At 42.3% G+C, this 20798-nt stretch overlaps 2 protein-coding genes across 3 annotated transcripts; both read left to right on the top strand.

Moving 5' to 3' along the window:
• Nucleotides 1-145: 145 nt before the first annotated feature.
• On the top strand, nt 146-6795 carry cep295 (centrosomal protein 295). The gene is made up of 14 exons (XM_026192917.1): nt 146-253; nt 874-1074; nt 2164-2288; nt 2382-2475; nt 2590-2703; nt 2780-2920; nt 3145-3328; nt 3472-3651; nt 3850-4086; nt 4228-4328; nt 4940-5152; nt 5960-6036; nt 6136-6670; nt 6769-6795. Exons 1-14 carry the CDS (start codon nt 155-157, stop codon nt 6793-6795), a joined length of 2328 nt encoding a protein of 775 aa, XP_026048702.1. The 5' UTR covers nt 146-154.
• Nucleotides 6614-20758, top strand: LOC113035808 (uncharacterized). 2 transcript variants are annotated; one of them, XM_026191541.1, is made up of 17 exons: nt 6614-7285; nt 7468-7651; nt 10757-10945; nt 11028-11267; nt 11359-11456; nt 12530-12641; nt 13525-13746; nt 13896-14044; nt 15282-15744; nt 16533-16712; nt 17066-17589; nt 17711-17881; nt 17960-18020; nt 18508-18840; nt 20267-20363; nt 20445-20544; nt 20637-20758. In XM_026191541.1, exons 1-17 carry the CDS (start codon nt 6866-6868, stop codon nt 20676-20678), a joined length of 3585 nt encoding a protein of 1194 aa, XP_026047326.1. In that variant the 5' UTR covers nt 6614-6865; the 3' UTR covers nt 20679-20758. The 2 variants fall into 2 exon arrangements, with proteins under 2 accessions (XP_026047326.1, XP_026047327.1); XM_026191542.1 differs by having other exon boundaries at nt 12530-12626.
• Nucleotides 20759-20798: the final 40 nt, after the last annotated feature.

Genomic DNA, 20798 nt, shown 5'->3' on the forward strand with positions numbered 1-20798 from the left:
ATAGTAAACACTTGTTTCAAGTTTAAGTTGTCCTACGGAACCTTTATGCCGGCGAACAAAGTGAAGCGTGCAAACATTAGCCGTCGCCGCTAGCTGAACCGCAACCTGCTGTTTGCTTTTTGGGGGGAAATGTCCGCCAGTGAAGTGCTCCAAAATGAAGAGAAAAGTGTCCAGATTAAGACCGAGTCCCAACGAAGAGGCTCGGATGATACGAGAGGAGCAGGAAAGGAGGAGAAAACTGCGGATACAGCAGGTAATAAGGCGGTGTTATGGCTTTCTGCTTCACTTTAGGTCCCTGATTTCCAGCACCTGTGGGATGTTTTCCGATGAAGCGCCAGTGCTTACTTGAACCCCTGTTTCTGTCTGATAAACACTATATTAAGGCTCACATGAGTTCATAACTTCAGCCTACATTAAATTTTACTTGCATGTGTAAAAGATCTGTCTTTTTATGTGCGTACAGTCATTTTTTTGAAGTCTGATCGGTCTGTTCTGTCTCCGAAAGTTGCTTTGACACATGAATAAACAAAGGCAGACAGTTTCAGGGTATTCGCGTAGTATTTCTTTTAGCATGATGAAGCTGTAAAGTCTCGTATGTAACTAACCAGTGAAGGACCTAAAGTTCACAAAGTATTCTGCTATGAAGTTTGCTGACACATTTTTATTTATTTATTTATTTTTTCAAATAAGATTAGATTTGCTGGTATTAGTGGCCAAGATTTATCTTTTGTATTGCATCCATTTTTTTCTGTTGACAGATGACGTGATGAAGATAATTAAGTTGGTCATCACTGTAACCTACTGTCACTATGCCATGTGCATAGTTCTGCGTGATATATGCACACTGAGTGTGTGTTTTGTGTTGACACACAGGTGCGGGAGCAGCACCGGTACATTGCACAGCAGATCCGCCAAGATGTTGAGCAGAGGCGACAGTATGAGCTGCAACAACTTGAGCGGGAGCTGAGGAAGGAGTGGGAGCAACAGCAGAGGGAAAAGCTCCAGAGGCTGCAGAGGTTATACCAGGAGAGTCTCCAGCTGCTCGGCCAGGGGCACAGGAATGCAAAAGAAAACGTAAGGCTAAAATAGTTAAAATTAGAGACACTAAAACGGGGATTATGAAAGAATAAAAAGAATGTATGAAACCAAATTTTGAGCCACATCAGTGCAGTGTCCACAGGGTTTCTGTGGGTCATTAAAATGTCTGAAATTAGTTAGAAAATGTCTTAAACTTCCCGAGAAGATTCATCTGTTTAAGACAGTTAGATAAATCATGTAAAGCAAGCTTCATATAATTATATATATTTGCTATTATTTTAATTATTTAATTTATAAAAATATTTTTAAGTTGTCATGAATACTGAAATCCACAGATCAAAGTAACAGTGACAGTCCAAAATCCAAAGAAAAATATTTTGTCATCCTTTGGGGAAAAAACCTCCACCGAATACTCTTTGCTACGTTCTAGTTGTTGTGTATCCAACTAAGACATTTTGAGTGTATCATTGCACCAGCTGCTTGACCACATACTAATTTTTCACAACCTTAGTCTTTATTATATGGAAGTAATTGCAGGAGAGAGAGAGAGAGAGACATCCTGCATTTCCAATTCTCAACTGAAATTTTACAATGTGTCTTCTCAGTTGAAAGTGGACAAAAAGTTTGGTATGTTTTATCATTTGTACGCTGAAAGGATAAGACCTGTGCATGAAACTATTTTTTTTTAAAAGACTAGAACGGAAATCAGCAGTTAGTGATGTCATCCTATCGTGTCTGCAGAATGAAGGAGAAATGTCAACTTTTAATAAAAGCTAAATTTAAACTTTGGGAAAAAAACATAGAAGCTATTGAAAGACTGATTATGTTACTAAAAGTTTAAACTTTGAATGACTTTTGTCAAATAAATTATGTCCCCGAGCTAGAGCTCCAACTTAGGTTGGGTTTTTTCACTCTGTGAGAAAACAAAATATTAATGTTCAATCTGCTTAAGGAAGAAGCAGAGTAATAGTAGTCTAGCGTGCTTCAGTCTTTTGCACTAGGACACTTTAGTAGTATTTGAATTGTTTAGAAATGGCAGAATACACTGCACCATGTTGATATTTGATTCTTGTTAACCCTTGTCCATGTGATATTTATTTTTCGTGGCTAAACTTGTTGTTCAAGGAACCCGACTTGGCAGCCATAGCTCAGAGGGAGGAGGAGAATCACGTCAAAGCAGAGGAGCGTTATCGAGAAGCGCTGAAGGAGCTCAAATCACAGAGGCTTAAAGACCATGAGAAGCAAAACCAGTGAGCGTCATCACAAGAATTTTCAGATGTTTATGTGTTTAAATTTAATCAGAATGAACTGATCATTAAACCTGTGGCTTCACTGTTCTGTAGAGTTGTCAATGCCAGGAAGAAGGCATTACTGGCAGAAAAGGAAAGATCAGCAAAGGTGGCTAGCCTTCCACTGCCTCTCCCAAACCCTGTTCAGGTGATTTTCCCAAACAGTGATAATAATTTCCTGAACGTTTCCAAATCCTGAATATCAAATGAAAGTAAAGCTAAATGAAAGTCAAGGTAACCTTGTCTTCTCTCCTTGAAGCAGAACATCAGTCCCAAAAAGCCACGTTTCGTAAGGAGATCGGATGTGAGTGCTTTCGCTACCACACATTACCACATGGCCAAGAGTACAGTGGACAGAGAGGTGGACATAAACCAGGTAAAACACCCTCTGATTTTTGTTTGTATTTACCAGCGCGATTTGTCAGAGTTATCTAATCGATCTGCCTAATCAGCCAAATGCCCACGAGGAAGCTGAGCTACATGCGAAAAGACAGCAGGACTTGGAGACAGAGGAAATGAGGAGGAGAGAAGAGCAGCTGGAGAAGGCTCGTCTCAGAGGGAGGCAGGCTCTGAGGAAGGAACAGCTCATGCAGGTACAACTTGCCTGTTAACCTGGCGACTAATTAACCTAGTCACTTACATGCCAGAATAAAGAAATTCTTGTGGAGGTTGCACTTTCATTACATGTTTAAAAAATGTAGTACTTTAACATGTTTGATAGGCTTGCATTTAACTTGTTTAGCTGTAAGAAGAGATGAGAACTGTTTACTTTTTGGTCATATGAAGTGCCTGATCGGTGTTTAATGGCCTCCTTTAGGATCATGAGCGTTTGTTGGTTGAACTGGAACACATGCAGCAGACAGATCTGCTCAGGAGGAGGCAGCAGGTGTCGCAGATGCCTCCTCAGATCTTCCAGCCTCTCTATAAGAGACAGGAAATGAGAGAAGACTTCCAGAGGGAGATGGAGTTCGCCTTTGAGGACATGTACACTGGAGAGAGGAGTAAGGACTCTTCATCGTGTATTTTGTAGCAAATCCGGGTTTTCAGTATTCATACATGTTCTTAAAACCAGAGAAACAACGTTGGCCAGAAATGGGCACTGAAGTTGCTCTGAAGCCTCTTTAAACTTTGTTAATTGTTACAGGGGTTAAAGGTGACCTGGTGGTCCAGCTGGCACCTGAGCCTCTTCCAGCCCACTCCACAACCAGCCAAGATCAAGAGCTGGATGTCACAGTGGATGAAATCACAACACCTGAAACAGAAAATGCACAACATGACACAGAGCAGGAACCTGGAAGCACTGAGCAGGAAACATCAGCTGAAGGTGACCAGAAGCACCAGATTTAAAAACTCAAGTCATTCTTGTGCAGTTTATAATAAGATCAGTTGTCAGATAATAGCTTACTGAAGTGTATTGTATGAATTATGTCAAATTCTGAGAAATAAAAAACCTTCTGGCCCAGAATGTAGCATGAATGTTGAAACCTTGATGTAATTTCCTTGAGTTTTTCTTTGTTTGCAGTGGTTTCCCAGAAACCTGCTCCTCAACGGGCATTGAAGAGGCTCCTGGATCGTATCAGGAGCCAAAGGAACCAGTGGATTGACCACAGCAGTCGCAGCTCTGCTGCTGATTCCCCAACGATCATCCGAGATCAGATCCCAGAGCGTGACATGACGATCGAAACAGGCTCTCTGATCAGCGGAGGAAAAGACGAATGGACCCCCACCGAGCCCCAGGAGGCTGACCGGTCTCCACCAGGTAATCAGTGACTGTGATCAGCTGTAAGAACAATCTACATAAATATTAATAAAACTATTAATATTATTTTAACAGTTTAAAAAAGTACAAATGTTTATTACAAGGTTATAATCTTGTGGATTTTTTTCTGAACTCAACCAGCATCAGAGAAAACGCCGCTGCCATCATCAGCTTCAGATACTCAGTTTCCTGCTGCTCTGGCCAATAGAATCCAAGAGTTTGAAGAAGAGCGAAAGAAACGGGTACGTGTTCATTTTAATTTCTGTGAGACTTTTCACTTAGATGGGAGGAGTTAATATTGAGAGTAAAAAACTTAAATGTCTGTACTCTGTGTCCCGCGATGGTTGGGAGCTGGTTTTCTAGTCCTGCAGAGATGGCACGTTCACTGTCCGCTAAAATCCGAGCATGCCTGCAGGGAGCTCTAGTCAGATGGAGGCGGTGTACAAAGTATGCGAGACTACTGCTCTGTGCCCCCCTCTTGTTTGATTTTCTGTGCCCCCCTTCTCTATTCTGTCCCAGAATTTTGACACTGCAGCAGACCATTGTTGATCGAACAGATCTTCTCTATATTGTAAGCACTTGTTTCATTGTTGTCCCAGTACTTCATCACCAGTTCACTGACTGGTTAGAACCAGGTTTTGCTGAGAAACTCATTGTGGGCTTGTTGTGAATTCCTGCTGGTGATTTTTGGAGAGGAGGTGATAAAGATTTTACCAGGGACTAGCTTTGAATTAACAGTAACACACCTGATGCAGCTAAAATTTTATCTTCTAAACTAAAACGTAGCTCAAATCTGAGTTTGCATCTAGTAGCATCACTTTTTAAGCCTCTTTTTTTTTTTTTTCCTGCCCAGGAAGCGGAGCTTGAAAGGGAGAAGCAGCAGCAGATGTTTTTGCTGCAGGAGCTGGAAGACCAGAAGGCCAAGTTGGAGCAGATGCTGCTTGAAGCTCAGCAGGAGAAAGAACGACTGAAGGCTGCCGTGACCCAGGAAGAAACCATTAACCAACCAGAAGTGCCAGTCCATGACCACGATGTCATCTCTATCACCCCTAATTTAGCCAATGAGGTAGGTCTCTAATCCAACTGTCAAACCTCCATTCAATTTTCCTGTTATCAGGTTTTTTTAATGGCTATTGAAAATTCTATTTATTGGATTAATCTTGACATGCTCATAATAGCGAAGATGCAAAATATGTCATGGATGTTATACATGCGGTTAACATCTTCTGATGCTTAACCTCCTTGGGTCTAATATTACTTTAGTCTGAGAAACATGTTCAGTTGTTATTTGTTGTTTTTTGCTTAAAGTTGCCTGATTTACAGTTCAAAATAATCTTCACATTGTTGTATGTGTTTTCCCTCATGACATCCTGACTTTGAAGCAAGCTACTTTAGCTCCTCCTCATTTGAGCAATTCTTCTGATTGGCTGCCTCTCACAAACAGGTTTGATTAACATGTAGGTGGAGCTTCTGTGCTCATAGCCCAGAGGCGGGGGAACTCCAGGCCTCAAGGGCCGGTGTCCTGCAGGTTTTAGATATCACCCTGGGTCAACACACCTGAATCAAATGATTAGTTCATTACCAGTTGCCCACCCCGTCATAGCCAGAGCCTGAGAAGATTATATTAGTGATGATTTATGACAATCCAGGACAGAGAATCAAATACAGCTTAGATGGGATATTTTCCAGATAAGAAGAGAAAAATTAAGTTGAGAAAATAAATCTAACAGATTCACACACACTTGGGAGGGACTGGTCAAAAACTAGTAATGTGAACTGTGGAAATTCAAGGTTTTGTCCTCCACCATTGTCTTCTGTGAGGGGTTTTCCAGGCTGTATGAGTAATCCCTTCCTTTGTGTTTGATCTTCACAGGTAGTTCCTCCTGCAGATAAGGACGACCATAGCAAAAGGATCAGAGAATACCAGCAGCGGTTGTTAGAGCAAAACAGGTGTGATGAATAAATCTGTTTGGGCCAGTTTGTGATTCTGAGTTTACATAACTTTAATGCCTTTGATGTTGTTGTTGTTTTGTTTTTTTTAAATTTTAGAATCCACCAAAGAGTGAAAGTGGCTCGCCAGCGCCTGGAGGAATACCAACAAGCTCTACAGATTCGTTACAACATGACTGCCACTTCATTACTACCTCCTGTTGTGCCTCCAGGCCTTGCTCATCCACCTCCAAACAGTACACAGTGTGTTCGTCATCCAGGTCGTCTGCAAGCTGCGCCGGCTCCTCTCCACGCTCCCTGGGGCCCTTTGCAGGCTCCTCTCCATCCCCCGCTGAATACTTCCCATGCTCCTCTCCACCCCCCTCTGCAGACTCCCCAGGCTCCTCTCCAGGCTCCTCCCCAGGCTCCTCTCCAGGCTCCTCCCCAGGCTCCTCTCCAGGCTCCTCTCCAGGCTCCTCTCCAGGCTCCTCCCCAGGCTCCTCTCCATCCCCTGCTGAATACTTCCCATGCTCCTCTCCACCCCCCTCTGCAGACTCCCCAGGCTCCTCCCCAGGCTCCTCCCCAGGCTCCTCCCCAGGCTCCTCCCCAGGCTCCTCCCCAGGCTCCTCTCCAGGCTCCTCCCCAGGCTCATGCAGTGCCTGTGTATAATCATGAATTGCCACAAACCTCTGAGGATGTTTCCACAGAAGAATCTGACACATTAACGTCCCCTCCGAGCCTATCTGGTTTTAGTCTGGCTTCCAAACCGCTGCCAGATGATGTTGAATCTGACTCAGACAGTCTGAGATACCAGAGACTAAATGACACGTCTTGGCTGACTGACAGCATAATGGAGAAAGTAACAGAGCACCTTCCAGAGAGAATGAGACCGCTGTCAGTCACCAAAGAGAAGCTGCCTTGTAAACGATTCACAGAACATCACTCTAGCAGCATCCCAGTGCAGCCATCCTCTGAACCCTTCAAAGTCATGAAATCGACCATCGCAGAGGTTACAGCTCCACTTTCAGGTTATGCTCTGGCTGAGGCAGAGGCCTCTCGGAGCACTGGATCCCTGAGCGTTGGAGAGGACAACATGGAGAGACAAAGACAAGAGTTGCAGGAGGCCCAGAGGCGAGTACTAGAGCAGAGGGAGGCACTGATGCTGCAGCAAAGGCAACAGGAAGAGGAGAGGCGGAGACAGGACTTGGAGATGGTGCAGATGAGGAGACAAAAGGAGACATTGCAGGCTCTGATTAATACCGATGCACAAGTAAGTGAGAGGACTGTTAAAGCAGTTATTTTGCAGTAAAAAAAAATCATAGTTTTAAGAAAGGATTGCGTAGAAACAAAGACTGAAAAGCAGAGTGCCAAAAAACACCATCAGCTTAAATGTTTAAGAGTGAAAGAACATGTGAGAAATGAACCATCCTGATGACTTTTTCTCACCTACAGCCAGTTTCTCGGCCTGATGGTGAAACTGCGGTTTCGGAGAACATTAATCAGAATCGCCTCCAGTTACTTGCATCCCTGCTCAAGGCCATAGAGGAGTCTAATGGAGGAACTTTATCACACCTAGAGGACCCTCAAGATCGCGACAGCTCCTCTGAACAACATCCATCCAACAGCAGTCAAACAGGTAGCTGACATGTTGAGAATGGAGATATTTTTGTCAAAATGATTTCTGGGACAAATGCACATGACTGAATGAAGTAAACAATAATAACGATCGTTCTGAAGTTAACAAGCACTATTACAAACCACTGATCTTTATTCCTTAAAGGGTTCGTACGGGTGCTTGAACTCCTTGAAAATACTTGAATTTTAATGTTGTCTTTTTCAAGGTTTGAAAAGTGCTTGAATTTCAGATGTGGTGCTTAAAAGTGCTTGAAAGTGTAACTGTATTTCATTCACAACAAATAACTATCTGATTGAATAGTTTTCTTATCAGATAGAGAAATAAAATGAGTCGCAAAATGTAAAAGCAAAATTTCCCCGCCTGGCTGCCTTGCGTCTGTTTCGACGTGTGACCCCGCCCCTCCCTCTAACAGTCGGGGATGAGTGCGCTAACATACCTGTAGGTTGCTGTTGTAATGAGTGTTTGATGGAAAACGACAATGGCGGAGTTGGCACTCTCCAGTCGCATGATAGGTGAATCCTAGTAAATAATTTTCCAGTACGTGTACGTTACACATGCAATTTTTTAAAATTATTATTATTATTTTGCTAGCTATCAAACTCGCTGGAGAAATGATTGAAATGCACTGAGAGTGATGCAGTGTGGCAGCGCTATTATGGTATATGCTGTGAACTTGGCTAACATTACTTGGCAGTAATGTGAGTTAATTTACTCAAGTGAAAGCTTGTGAGTGAAAAAAGAAAAAAGCACTCCTTCCCTATTGGTGGAAAAATGTACCATGTCGACCAATCAAAAAATGATATGGCAACATGTGGCATTTGATCGTTTGGGAAGAGGGGGAAGTTTTAGGAGTGACCGGCGAGAGAGAGAGAGTTTTGATACGTGAGAGATTTGTGACGTTTACTGTGTTTGGAGTCTCAAGTTAGTGTGTTGTCTTGTGTAGTTAGTGTGTGGTTGTTGTTTTGTGTGTTAGTTCTACTAGTTAATGTCACAGTTGCTGCAAAAAAACCACTAAAGGCAGATTGCAGTGTAAACGCTGAGTGACACACCTGCTGTCAGACCTGCAGGTTTATCCCTGTGCTGTTCTCATCTGTGTTATAGTGGACACAAACTATTTTTTGGAGTTGCATAAATAATTTGTGTGCCGCCTTATTTGACGCAGAGCACCTGATTGTTCTGTAAATAGTTTGAAATGGTTATATGAAAAACGCCTGAGCCTTGGCTGCATTTTTAGGTAAATAGTACCATATAACTTTGTGCATATTTTTTAAGAATGTACAGTTTCTATTTGCATTTCAAGTTATGAAAATTATTCCTTAAACATGCTTGTGGTTTTTACAGTCAAAAATATCACTTTCTACTCATATTTTAAATTATGTCTGAATTTAGATCAATTGTGCTGAAATATAGGTGGAAAGGTAAAGGTGAAATATAGAGGCCAAATCAAAAGTAGTCAAAAACGGCCAATTATACCCTGGACACCAGAGGGTTAAAGGCTAAAAGCAAAGTTGTCACCAAGTACTGTTTATATTTGTTTGTATTACTGCAGTTTTTTTAAAGTATTAACTTGGTGCCTTTGGGTGAAATAATGGTAATACGAGTGATCCATATAGTCACAAAGAATAGCCACTTGTTTCTGTGCTACCAAAGTTCCCCGGCTTTCATTCAAAATGTGTTTATCGTCAGCTCCTACACATTAAACTACTTAAACATTATAAATGTCTTCAAGCTCACACTGAGGCCTGTGGGGCACAATCAGCCACTCAGACAGTACACACATTTATGTGTATTTATATATGATTATTTCATACTTTAAGGCTGCCTGTTTATTTAATGCAGATGAACAAAATACATTGGGATTGTACATAATAATATCACGGATGATAAATTCAATAGATTTTAAGTAGATGCTTGTGCATTCTTAAAGGCTTGAAAAGGGACCTTGAAAGTGCTTAAAAAGTGCTTGAATTTGACCCTGAAAAGGCGTATGAACCCTGTCCTTAATTAATGCAACGGAAATGTTGCTTTTGTTTGCCTTATGTTTCAAAACCTTCTGATTTTTCTCCTGTGCAGATTCAAGGCAGAATGTCAGATATTATAAAGCCCCCGTCAGTGTTTCACAGTCAGGTTCTCTTTCTTTTTTCTTAACAGTTTAATTTTGTCTTCTTTAAAAACAGAGATGAACAATTAATTACAAATCCTTAAATTTGGGGGCAGCACGGTGGCACGGTGGTTAGCACTGTTGCCGCACAGCAAGAAGGTCCTGAGTTCAATTCCAACATCAGGCCGGGGTCTTTCTGTGTGGAGTTTGCATGTTCTCCCCGTGTTTGCGTGGGTTCCCTCCAGGTACTCCGGCTTCCTCCCACCGTCCAAAGACATGCAGCTTGTGGGGATAGGTTAATTGGATAATCCAAATTGTCACTAGGTGTGAATGTGAGTATGAATGGTTGTCTGTCCCTGTGTGTTAGCCCTGCGACAGACTGGCGACCTGTCCAGGGTGTACCCCGCCTCTCGCCCTATGACAGCTGGGATAGGCTCCAGCGCCCCCCGCGACCCTGAAAAGGATAAGCGGAAGTGAATGGATGGATGGATGGATCCTTAAATTTGTGTCTGGTGCTCAAAGAACATTTTGGGCACGAGAACGTTTTCCCAAAAGCGTTTTCCAGCTTTTCTGCAAAAGTAAAAGTGGAATCTTGTCTTGTCTATCTTCGTTAGAGTCCAGGACGGGACACTATATCTTCATCTTTAAATTCAGGCTTTGTGTTTTTTGAATGTTGTCATTGTTGTTTCTCAACTTTAAAACTGTCCTAATAAACCTGGGCTTCAATAAAAACAAGTACCTAGCCATGCAGTCTACTGTAATGGGATTACAGCAAGTCAGTTTGTGAAAATTCCTCTCCTAGATATTCCACAATCAATTGTAAGTGCTTTTATTGCAAAGTGGTAGTGTTTAGGGATAACATGAACTCAAGTGTGAGCATGTAAAGTTGCAGAGCGATGTCACAAATAAAATGTAGAGTAATGCATTGTTTTTAAAAATGAAACAGTACACATTATTTTTTTTTGTCCATATTTCTGACTGGTTGTTTCTCTTGTGCTTTAAAGTTCAGAGTGATGCTGCTGCCGGACCTGGCCTGACATCAGTCCTCCACTCAGGACACCTCCACCCTCCACGAGCAGCAAAGCCCCCTGTGACACGCCTCAGGCTGGGCTTCTTGGAGATGATGACTGAACAGCACGAGCTCAGTGCTATTCAAGAGGTGGAGACTCCGGTCGATGCCAGCCAACTCGCAGGTCTGCTCAGCTGCAGTAAGACGTGAATATCGGGCAGTTTCATCTCCTGCATGTATAACACCGACTTATTTATTTGTTTTAGCTGTAGGCCCAGACAATGGTGTGACAGTTCCTTCACACATTGAACGCTGGGATCAGCAGGAGGAGTACGACTCCTCTATGGCTTCTGACAGGACTCTGCAGACAACCTCGGAGTTCAGCAGTGGACAGAAGATCTCTGAAAGATTATCCAGCTCAGGGACAAGTTCAGGGAGATCCAGCCTCTGGAGAGAGAGACTGCTACTGACAGAGGCAGGAGCATCTCCAGAATCCTCCATCTCTGGTGGGTAGAGAAGATTTAACATAGGGAAAAAATGGTACCACTGAATTCAGGGAAATTAAAGATTTCTTGACGTGGAAACACTGTTTTCTAGATTCAGTCCCAAGAAAAAAGTCCCCCCTTTCCTCAGACTCTGGGAGAGGAGCAGATTTCTCTGGTCCTGCAGTGACGAGCTACAGATCCCCCACAGAGGTAACCTGTCCAGTGACAATTTTCCCAGTGTTCATATAGTGTTTATCACTGCTCTTTCCTCCCCTGGAAAGCTCATGTAGCCAATAGTGGGTTAGAAAGCTACAAGGGAAGGAGCAGTTTTAATATGCAGGAAGTAAATGTCAGTGCATATTAATACTGTTATGTATATTTTAATACCCTCTGAGGTTCACATGATGATGTGGATCAATGATGAAAAATAGCCAAATCTGAGTGCTTGGGCAGCATCTGCCTCAGCCTGTGATTATGTTTGAGAAGCTGCGTGTGCGTGTGTGTGTGTGTGTGTGCGTGCGTGCGTGTGTGTGCGTGTGCGTGCGTGTGTGTGTGTGTGTGTGTGTGTGTGTGCGTGCGTGCGTGTGTGTGTGTGTGTGTGTGTGTGTTCGTCTGCCTGTGATGAGTGAATGGTTTGTTTGTCTTTCTTCTTTCCTTCCTTCCACTGAGCGATGATGTAAACATAATAAACCTGAATTGTATTAAATTAAAATACATTTCATGATGGTTTCTACACTTGAACTGAGCTCAGTGAGTCTGCGTAACACCAGGTCTATGTATGAGTCGGTACATGTTATAACCCAAACACAAATTTAAGTTGTCTCTCTACAAATGGAAAGAGGTCTTCACTGTCCATTTGTATGAGTGTTATCCTGTATATAAAAGATAAAAAGATTCTGAACTTGAAACATGAAGTACCTCAGTGTCTTTCTGTAATGGCCAGTAGGGGGAGACTCCTCTGGTAGTAAACAGATGGACAAAAGACGGACATCCCCACAGTAACATTTCCCCCTAACTTTGTATTTTGGAGCTTCAGTGTTAGTGTTTAGGTGGGGTTTCCTGTTAAAGTAAGTGATTCTTCAGGGGTTTGGTCTTTTGTTGAGTACATCACTGCTGGTCAGGATGCTCATATATATATACAAATGCATTAAATATTCAAAACATAAGTTTGTGTGTGCTTTCATTTCAAAATGCCTCAATATGTTCAACTGTATGAATGTGTGTCCAGAGTGTGTTTATCTCTATAACAAGATAAGATGCCATGACAGTTTATTTTGTGTCAGTCTCCAAACAGGCCTCCTGGGTCTGACAGCTTCTCTTCTACTACCATCTCCACCGGAAGCTACATAACTACTGACCCAGAGCAGAATGTAAACACCGGTGAGGAACAGCCAGGTGTGTAGGTGACATGTCTGTGCAGCTTTAAATCAGATGATCCAGCAGATACTGGGGTAGTTCTTCATGATTAAACGGATAATATGGTTAAACTGTAAGGATTATAAGGGAGCATGTTGTTTATATGTTACAGCTGTGTGCTGCTGTGCATTTGCATGGACTTATGCCTTAAACTTTAAAGTGAACCTGTTCTGCTCATTCCCACTTCCAGATGACTATTCTTGGATTTTAAAGTAACTTTGCATGATTCTGGGTCTTTGTGCAGCTCATAATTTCATTTTCTGTCTGAAAGAAGCCGTTTAAACTTCTCCTTCTTTAAAATGGCCTAATAAGACGACTTTGTTACAACTGACCATCACAGTCTCACAGCAGTTCTTGTTATAGCTGCAGCTTTTAACGTACTGATTCATGTCCACGTACCCAAATGATTATTTTTCACATTTTATTATTATTAAAATATTAATAATATTTTTAAGGGCTGGAGAAGTCTGTGATTGTAGTGTGGAGGACTTTGCCATGGTCTGAATCATTTCATTTTTTTGGCTGCTCACATCAGAAGCCACAGCATGAGTCTCTGATGGGGCAGGTTTACACATCTAAACTGGGGCATTTTGGTGCTTTAGTGAAAGAAAAGCAGGGGGAAACGGGGAAGCAGGGACAGAGTAAGGTTATTGACACACAAGAAATGTTCATTTTAATTTTTATTATTAATCATGAGATTAATAAAAGGTTTTGGCAGAAAACTTACTTGGGTAGGTTTAGGAATTTCAAAAGTACTTGGTTTAGATTCATTTCACTGTATTTTTATTTCTTATTTTGCATTGTGTTTCTGACTTTGCTATACTTCTAATGTGCTGACCTGGTTCTTCTTCTTCTTCTTTAGATAAATCTGTCCTCCATAAACGCACTGATCAACAAGAAGGTGGAGCAGATTTACAACACGTCTCCTGTCTGTCTGGTGAGAGCTTCTGTGTTAAGGAAAACTCAGCGACTGGCCCTCCTGGTCTGTCTGTGGACTCGATGTTCAGTGACAGCAGTATCCAACAAATTATAGACAAATATACACGGGAACTTGACCTCTCCCTCAGCTCTGCTGGGAAAACAGGTACAAAATGGACATGTTTATTTGAAGGCGATGCTCTGTCTTCACCTTGATAGTTTAGGTAGGAGTGTTAAGACATGGTGTGATAAGATGCTGAGATGTGACAAAGGCTGTCTGATAGCACAGTGTTTTATTCCTTTGCTGATCTTTAGACAGTGAAGGCTCACATATGGAAGAACACAGCGCTTCGGTCTCTCAGCAGTCTTTGTTTCGAGTCTTGGAGAGAAGAGGGGAGGATGAAAGCTCTGCACGACGCCAGTCTCTTCTCTCAGACGCAGCAGGAACGGAGACGAGAGGCCTGGTCAGTGATTCAGTTTTAAGCTGTTATACTAGAGTCCTTTGAAGCTCTTTGTAACAACTGTTATCGATATTTGAATACCCTGAGTGATGATGTAAACATAATGAACCTGAAGTGAACTAAGTTAAAGTACATTTCATGATGGTTTCTACACTTGAACTGAGCTCAGTGAGTCTGTGGGCATGCACATGTTGTAACCCAAACACAAATTATGAGTATTAAGCTGTATATAAAAGATAGACATAGACTCTGCACTTGAAACAGGAAGTACCTCAAAACCAGCTAAATGTCTTGCTTGTAATGGCCCGTTGGGCTCAGACTCCTCTGGTAGTAAACAGACTGGACAAAGGACGGACATATCCAGTAACATCACCCACTAGCTTTGTAGTTTGGAGCTTCAGTGTTACTTGTAGCAGCAGACTATATCAATCAGATTTTAGAGTTGAATTAGTAGAGTTTTAACTTGTACTTGTAGATGAAGCTACAAACTGTGTTAACTGACAATGGTTTTCTGAAGTATTCCTGAGGCCATGTGGTAATATCCTTTACAGAATGATGTTGGTTTTTAATGCAGTGCTGCCCGAGGGATCAAAGGTCACGGGCATTCAGTGTTGGTATTTGGCCTTATGTGCAGAGTTTTCTCCAGGTTTTCTGTATCTTTGATGATATTGTAGACAGTAGATGATGAAACCCCCAGATTCCTTGCAATTGTACATTGAGAAACATTGTTCTTAAACTGCTGGACTATTTGCCCATGCATTTGTTCACAAAGCGGTGAACCTCGCCCCATCCTTGCTTGTGAGCGACAGAACCTTTTGGGTATGCTCTTTTTTGTACCCAATCATGACAAACACCCGTTTCCAATTAACCTCTTCAAAACAAGTGTTTTTTGAACATTCCTCAACTTTCCCAGTCTTTTGCTGCCCCTGTCCTAGCTTCTTTGAACGTGTTGCAGGCATCAAATTCAAAATGAGTGAAGATTTGCAAAACAACAATAACGTTTATCAGTTTGAACATCAGATGTCTTGTCTTCGTAGTGTATTCAACTAAATATAGGTTGAAAAAGTACACAACATCCCAACTTGATTGGAATTGGAGTTGTACATCTACAATGACAATATAGGGCTATTCTGTTCTATTATGTTCTAGCCAGTCTCTAAATTGCAAAAAAAAGTGGAAAGTAGATTTAGAAGAATTTGACTTCTTTTTTTTTCTTTTTTTTCCCCTGTTATCGTTGCAGGAAGTGCACAATCAAGTGGATCCCAAAGTGGGCGAGTTCTCTGCTGGAGCCTCATTACTGGTTGACGATCATGAGCAGGATTCTTTCCGGCCTCTGATTGGTCAGCTGGCAGACCGGTCATCCTGCCTCGTTACCGAGCAGAGGGATTCGGCCCTGGAGCAGCTTGTTGGTCATCCGTCAGCTCACTCATCAATGCTTGGTCACTCTCCGGGCCAGCTGTTCTCCTCAAGTGTGGGTCAAGATGGATGGGATTCCACACTGAGTCGGATGATTGGTCGGCTCTCCCATCAGTCCAGCTCTCACTGGTTGAGCGGCGGGCGAGACCTTTATGCAGGTCATATGATGGGTCGGATGGAGACGCAGCAGTCGACCTCATGGTTAGATGAAGCTCCCGATGAGAGCCAGATGAGACCCCTGGTAGGAGAGCTGGACGAGTCTGCAGAACAGCACAGTGGAAGCTCAGGTAAAATGATCATTTGACTGAATTTATCAATTAATGGCTGAATATCAGGGAAAGTGAGTGAAACCTAATATCACATTCTTAGCTACAGTGCAGTGAAAATAACTAAATATATCAGTAATTTTATAGCAGGATATGTAGAGCTCATATAATATGCTGTATATAAAAGATGGACCTAGTTTCTAGATCTAATGGTGTATTTTTGCAAAACATAAATCAAGGTTTTCCCCTTGTGTGACTGCAGTCATTGCCCCTAATAGCCAACTGGACGAGAACTAGTACAATCAATACCTGGCATCAGGTTACAATGATTTATTTTCAGAACCTGAAAATTATGGCATGAAAGTAAGTTTTTAAAAAAACACTACGTAGAAATGTGATTTTTAATAATCTTTTTCAGGGAAAATGACCAAATATTAGTTTGCTGAACAACTTTAGCTTGAATTCTTCCAATTGTGAGTTTTTGTCTCATTTACAAGTTTCCACTTCAGTTGAAGTTAAACACGAGCATTTTGTAAATAATGGCCCCCATTAAAGTCAGAAACAACAGTAATGCAGAGTATGCTTTTGGATGATCACTGCCACATCTTGGTATCTGTGAGCTCCACCCCTCACCCAGTTTCAGAACACAGAGATGGTGATTTGTAGAAAAACAGCCAACTTGAGGCTTAAAAAACAGGACCATTAAATTATGGGACTTAATTCATCTTCTATAAACAGTCTCATACAAACCAGCTGTCTTCATAAGCATGTCCACCATGAAGTTTGACGTGTCATTCATTTGTTTGCAGGTAAAAGAAATCGTGTGACTCTTGGTGTCTCAGCTGACATCCGGGTCCCATCATATCCAGCGCTGCCTCCCGAGGCCTCATCACACAGTGCCTCTGTCCCAGCTATGAGCCCACATCCACAGGATCCGACAACGCAGAATCAAACCAGTTCAACAGACATGGACTCAGGCAGAGCTGAAGGTGTGGTGCAAAATATTCATGTAAGACTTTACTGGGGTCAGTCATCTGTGGTGACACTTTACAGTAGCAATCAAGATAATCCATTTATTAACTGGTTATTAGAAAGTTGAAAATTATGTTAAAAGTGCATAAGCAAGGAGGTGAGGTGGCAGCTCCCTTCTTATGCTTGTGCTTTTTCCTAAACCTGGCCGAAGTCAGGTTTAGGAAAAAGGCCTGGTCTGGGTTTGCTTAAGGGTGCCCAGCGAAATAAATCATCACTCCAATGAACAGGTGTTAGTATGTGAGGAGTTAAAGTGAGACTCCATGAGATAAGGTGCTACTCCTAATGAAAGATTGTTTTTCACCATTTTTAGAGTTTGCAGGTTCAGATTCATTCCACCCCCTTTTGGCAGAGGTCACCCAAAACGAAACAGCAGACCTCTCCATCACCTTTCACCAGCCTGAGCACAGCTTGCACAATTTTCCTGACGTGCATCCAGCCACCAGGGAATGCAGTGTTACCACACCTGTAGAGGTCATTTCGCACTCTGATCTTTCTTCTGTGGAGTCCGAGCCATCACCAGAGCGTCTTCGAACGGAGGAGCCAAACCGCAGCCCCGCAGTTTCCTCCACCTTACATGAATCCTTCTCCCAGCTCATTACCACCCAATGCCATCCCCAGGAGTCTGTTCTGATAGTATCTCCCACCGTGAGGGCAGATGTTGAGCAAACAGCTGAGATTCTGTCAAATTTATCCATGTGTGATGAGACGCCTGCTTTGGGTGTGTCACGGGTAGAGGAAAGGCTTGGAGGCGCGGATTCAATCAGTGCCGAAGAGATCAAGTGTGGTCACGGTCCAAATCTGAGGAATGTTTCTCCTGTCTCTGATAAGATACTGGTATGAATCTGTGATTTGTTACTTTGGTCAACTTTGAAAAAGCACAGTTATTTTAGTAAAAACTGTTATTTCTGGTGTTTTAAGTTAGCTTTACCTATTTTTATAACTCGTTGTTTATTAGGAAGCAGCCAAAGAGAAGGGGATCCTGGAGCAGTCTGAGATCACACTGGTGAGCCTGACAGACTCTACACTGCAGGACCAGGAGTCCACCAGCTCAGAGGAAGAGGGAGCTTGGGTAATCAAGAATCCAGATGGAAGGGGTGAGGAAGGGCAGAAAGGCCAAGAGATGGAGGTGACTGTTCAGAAGTGACGTGACTGAGTTTTCATTCAGGTTACTTTCTCATCTCTAAACATTAACATTTACTTGTAGGGTGCAGAATCTACGTTGATACCTGAGGAGACTCCAGAGTACGACAGCCAAACACATCCAGGTAAAGCAAGTGGAATATATCTGCCTGAAATATAACAGAGTCAAACTGGTGAATTGTGGGAAAACCATAGGCCTGAACAACGAAGCAGGACTCTGAGCTCAGGGAGGTAACTTCAGGTTGAACTCTGAGTTTTAAATGTAAAGTCGTTCATGTCTTACTAGGGTACATCCCCATGGTAACTTATGCTGCAGGATAAGTGCTCCAGATCAGGTTATAATTGATATTACAGATCACGGACTACTGATCAAATATGTCACAGGATGATTCCTTCTGGAGGATCCCTCAGACCTCATTGTGCTGGTATTAAGGGGCTCTAAGATGGTCTACAGTTTTTGTTAATCATCAAAAAGCAATATACCGTAGTACTTTGAATCGCTTTGTAGTACAGACGTCAAGGGACTGATATACATATTTTCTCTCCTAACATTACATCATTTTTAAGCCAAAACTTTATAAACCTGACCGTTACTTCCTTCCCTCTTTCCAGTGACAGTCCTAGAGTTTCAGTGGGGTCCGTGCAGAGACCAGCCAGATGTCAACCAGCAGAAACTTGCAGCTCTGCTCCAGAGATCCAACCACAGGGTGAAGGAAATCAAGGCCAAAGTTGCTCTTGCTAAAACTCAACGTGAGCTCCAAGTGCTACCAGAAGGAAGTGAGCAAGCTAAAGCGAACACATGTCAACCAGTGACCTGTAACACAAAAACTAAACTAGAACCTCTACACAAGGCCAGTACAAAGTCAAAGGGAGAACAGGCCCCACAACAGATGGAGGAATCTGGTTTCATCAAGCAGCAGAAACCCCCCCAGCTTCTTCCACCAGGTACCACCAGAATAAAAATGAGAATTACTTCATCCTGCATTAGGGAAATTATTTTATTACAGTGGTTGCATGAAATCTGCCAGATGCTTCTGCCTGAGAGATAATTATATTATAGAGAGTGAGGGTATGTCATGTGAGATATTTCCTGTCCTTATGACAGTGGAGCTGAATCAGTCTGTTAGAGAAGGTGCTCCACTGCCTGTCCAGGAAGCCATGCAGGAGGTCTGGATCATCCACAAATGATAATAGTTCCAGATGTTTTTACTGGCTCATTTTAATCATTTCATACACTGCTGGATAGCTTAATCTTCAATGGTATGTCTTTTTATTATAGATGAGGCGCCTGGTTTGAGGCAGCACGCAGGTTTATACCAGCTTATGTAGTGCATATTAAAGAAGCCTCTATGTTTGAAAAATTTAATGTGGAAATGTGTTAAACCTGCATTCTTTAGAACCAAATAGCTTTGTCATTGCAAATAGAGCAATAATAAATAAAAAATACAACAAGTAAGCTATAAATAGCAGCATGAGTCAATTATCAGTGCAGACATTTATTGGTGCATGTAAGTGACACAGATGGTGTTTGGAAAGGACCGGTCTCTGAGCCTTGAGGTGTGGGTTTTGGTTGATCTCTATCCTCTGCTAGAGTGCAACAGTTCAGATGGTGAGAGCACTCCCTGATGATGTTTTGTGCTTGTTTGAGTATCCGCCAGGTAGGGCCATTTATATTTTTTGTTTTCTGCTGTTCTCACCACTCCTCACAGTGCCTGTTTGTCTGCTACAGAACAGCCTGCATACCACACTGGTAAGCGGTGCATTACAACAGACTCAACTGTCGCACTGTAGAAAGAAATGAGCAGTTGTTCCTCCCAAATGTCCTCTGATGTGCCCACTTTATTATGGCAGGTTCTCTGGAAGGACTTTACTCTCCATCAGTGGGTCTGAGTCTGTTTTGCTTTCCCCCCATAGTCTTAGTGGTGCAAACTGAACACTGTGCTGATTGTCGCTCTACCTGTCTCCATATACGGACTCCTCTTCACTTGAGATTAGCCCAGAAACATCTGTGTCATCAACATAATGATGTTGGATAAATGAACAGGTCTGCAATCAGAGGTGTACAGTAGGTAAGGAAGGGACTCTGCAGATAACCCTGAGGAGCTCCAGTGTTCAGTGAAATGGATGAGAATGTGTGTGGGCCAAGTTTCAAGGTCTGAGTCCTTTATCTGGTGCAGAGAAAGCCCAGTGGATGGGTTTGCTGACTAAATGACTGGGATGATGGTAATTGATGGAAACAGTCACTAGCTAGAATTGGCTAATGTCCCCTAAATAATTTTTTTAATTTATTTTTTACTCACTTCACTGCTTATATTGAGTCTGATTATGTTGTGATGGTGTGTAACGATGACATTTTGCTATTTTCTCTCAGTGAGTGATTCCGAACAGAAGAAGCTGGATGACATGAAGATCTGCACGCTGGAGCAAAGGAGACGTAATCTTTCCAAGATGCACCAGAGAACTCAAAGGTAGTCAAATAATATTTGGAGTTATTCAGGTAGTTTAAACAGAAGTGTAATTTACCAGATCAAAATAATTTTGTTCCGCAGGCTGTATGAGCAGCTGGAGGAGGTGAAGCATCGGAAAGCCTCGAAGAGTCGACAGGAAGATTATGCAAAAAACAGACTGAAAGCTAAGGAGTTCCACAAGGTGAAGCGCTTTAATCATACATAGGCTTCTTGGAGCTGCAGGAACTTCCTGAATTTAAGTTAAAAGAATGTTTTTCTCCCATCTCTTCACAGAAAACCTTACAGAAGCTTCGTGCCAAGCAGACCCAACAGTGATCGACTTTGTGTCATAGTTTACTTTGAAAATTTTATTTATAGTTTTATCAATAAAGCATTTTAAGTTATTTGCACTCAAACTGAATCAGAAAATTTATCAGATAAAATTATGCAAAGTAA

Source organism: Astatotilapia calliptera, chromosome 14 (genome assembly GCF_900246225.1).
Source record: "Astatotilapia calliptera chromosome 14, fAstCal1.2, whole genome shotgun sequence".
NCBI lineage: Eukaryota > Metazoa > Chordata > Actinopteri > Cichliformes > Cichlidae > Astatotilapia > Astatotilapia calliptera.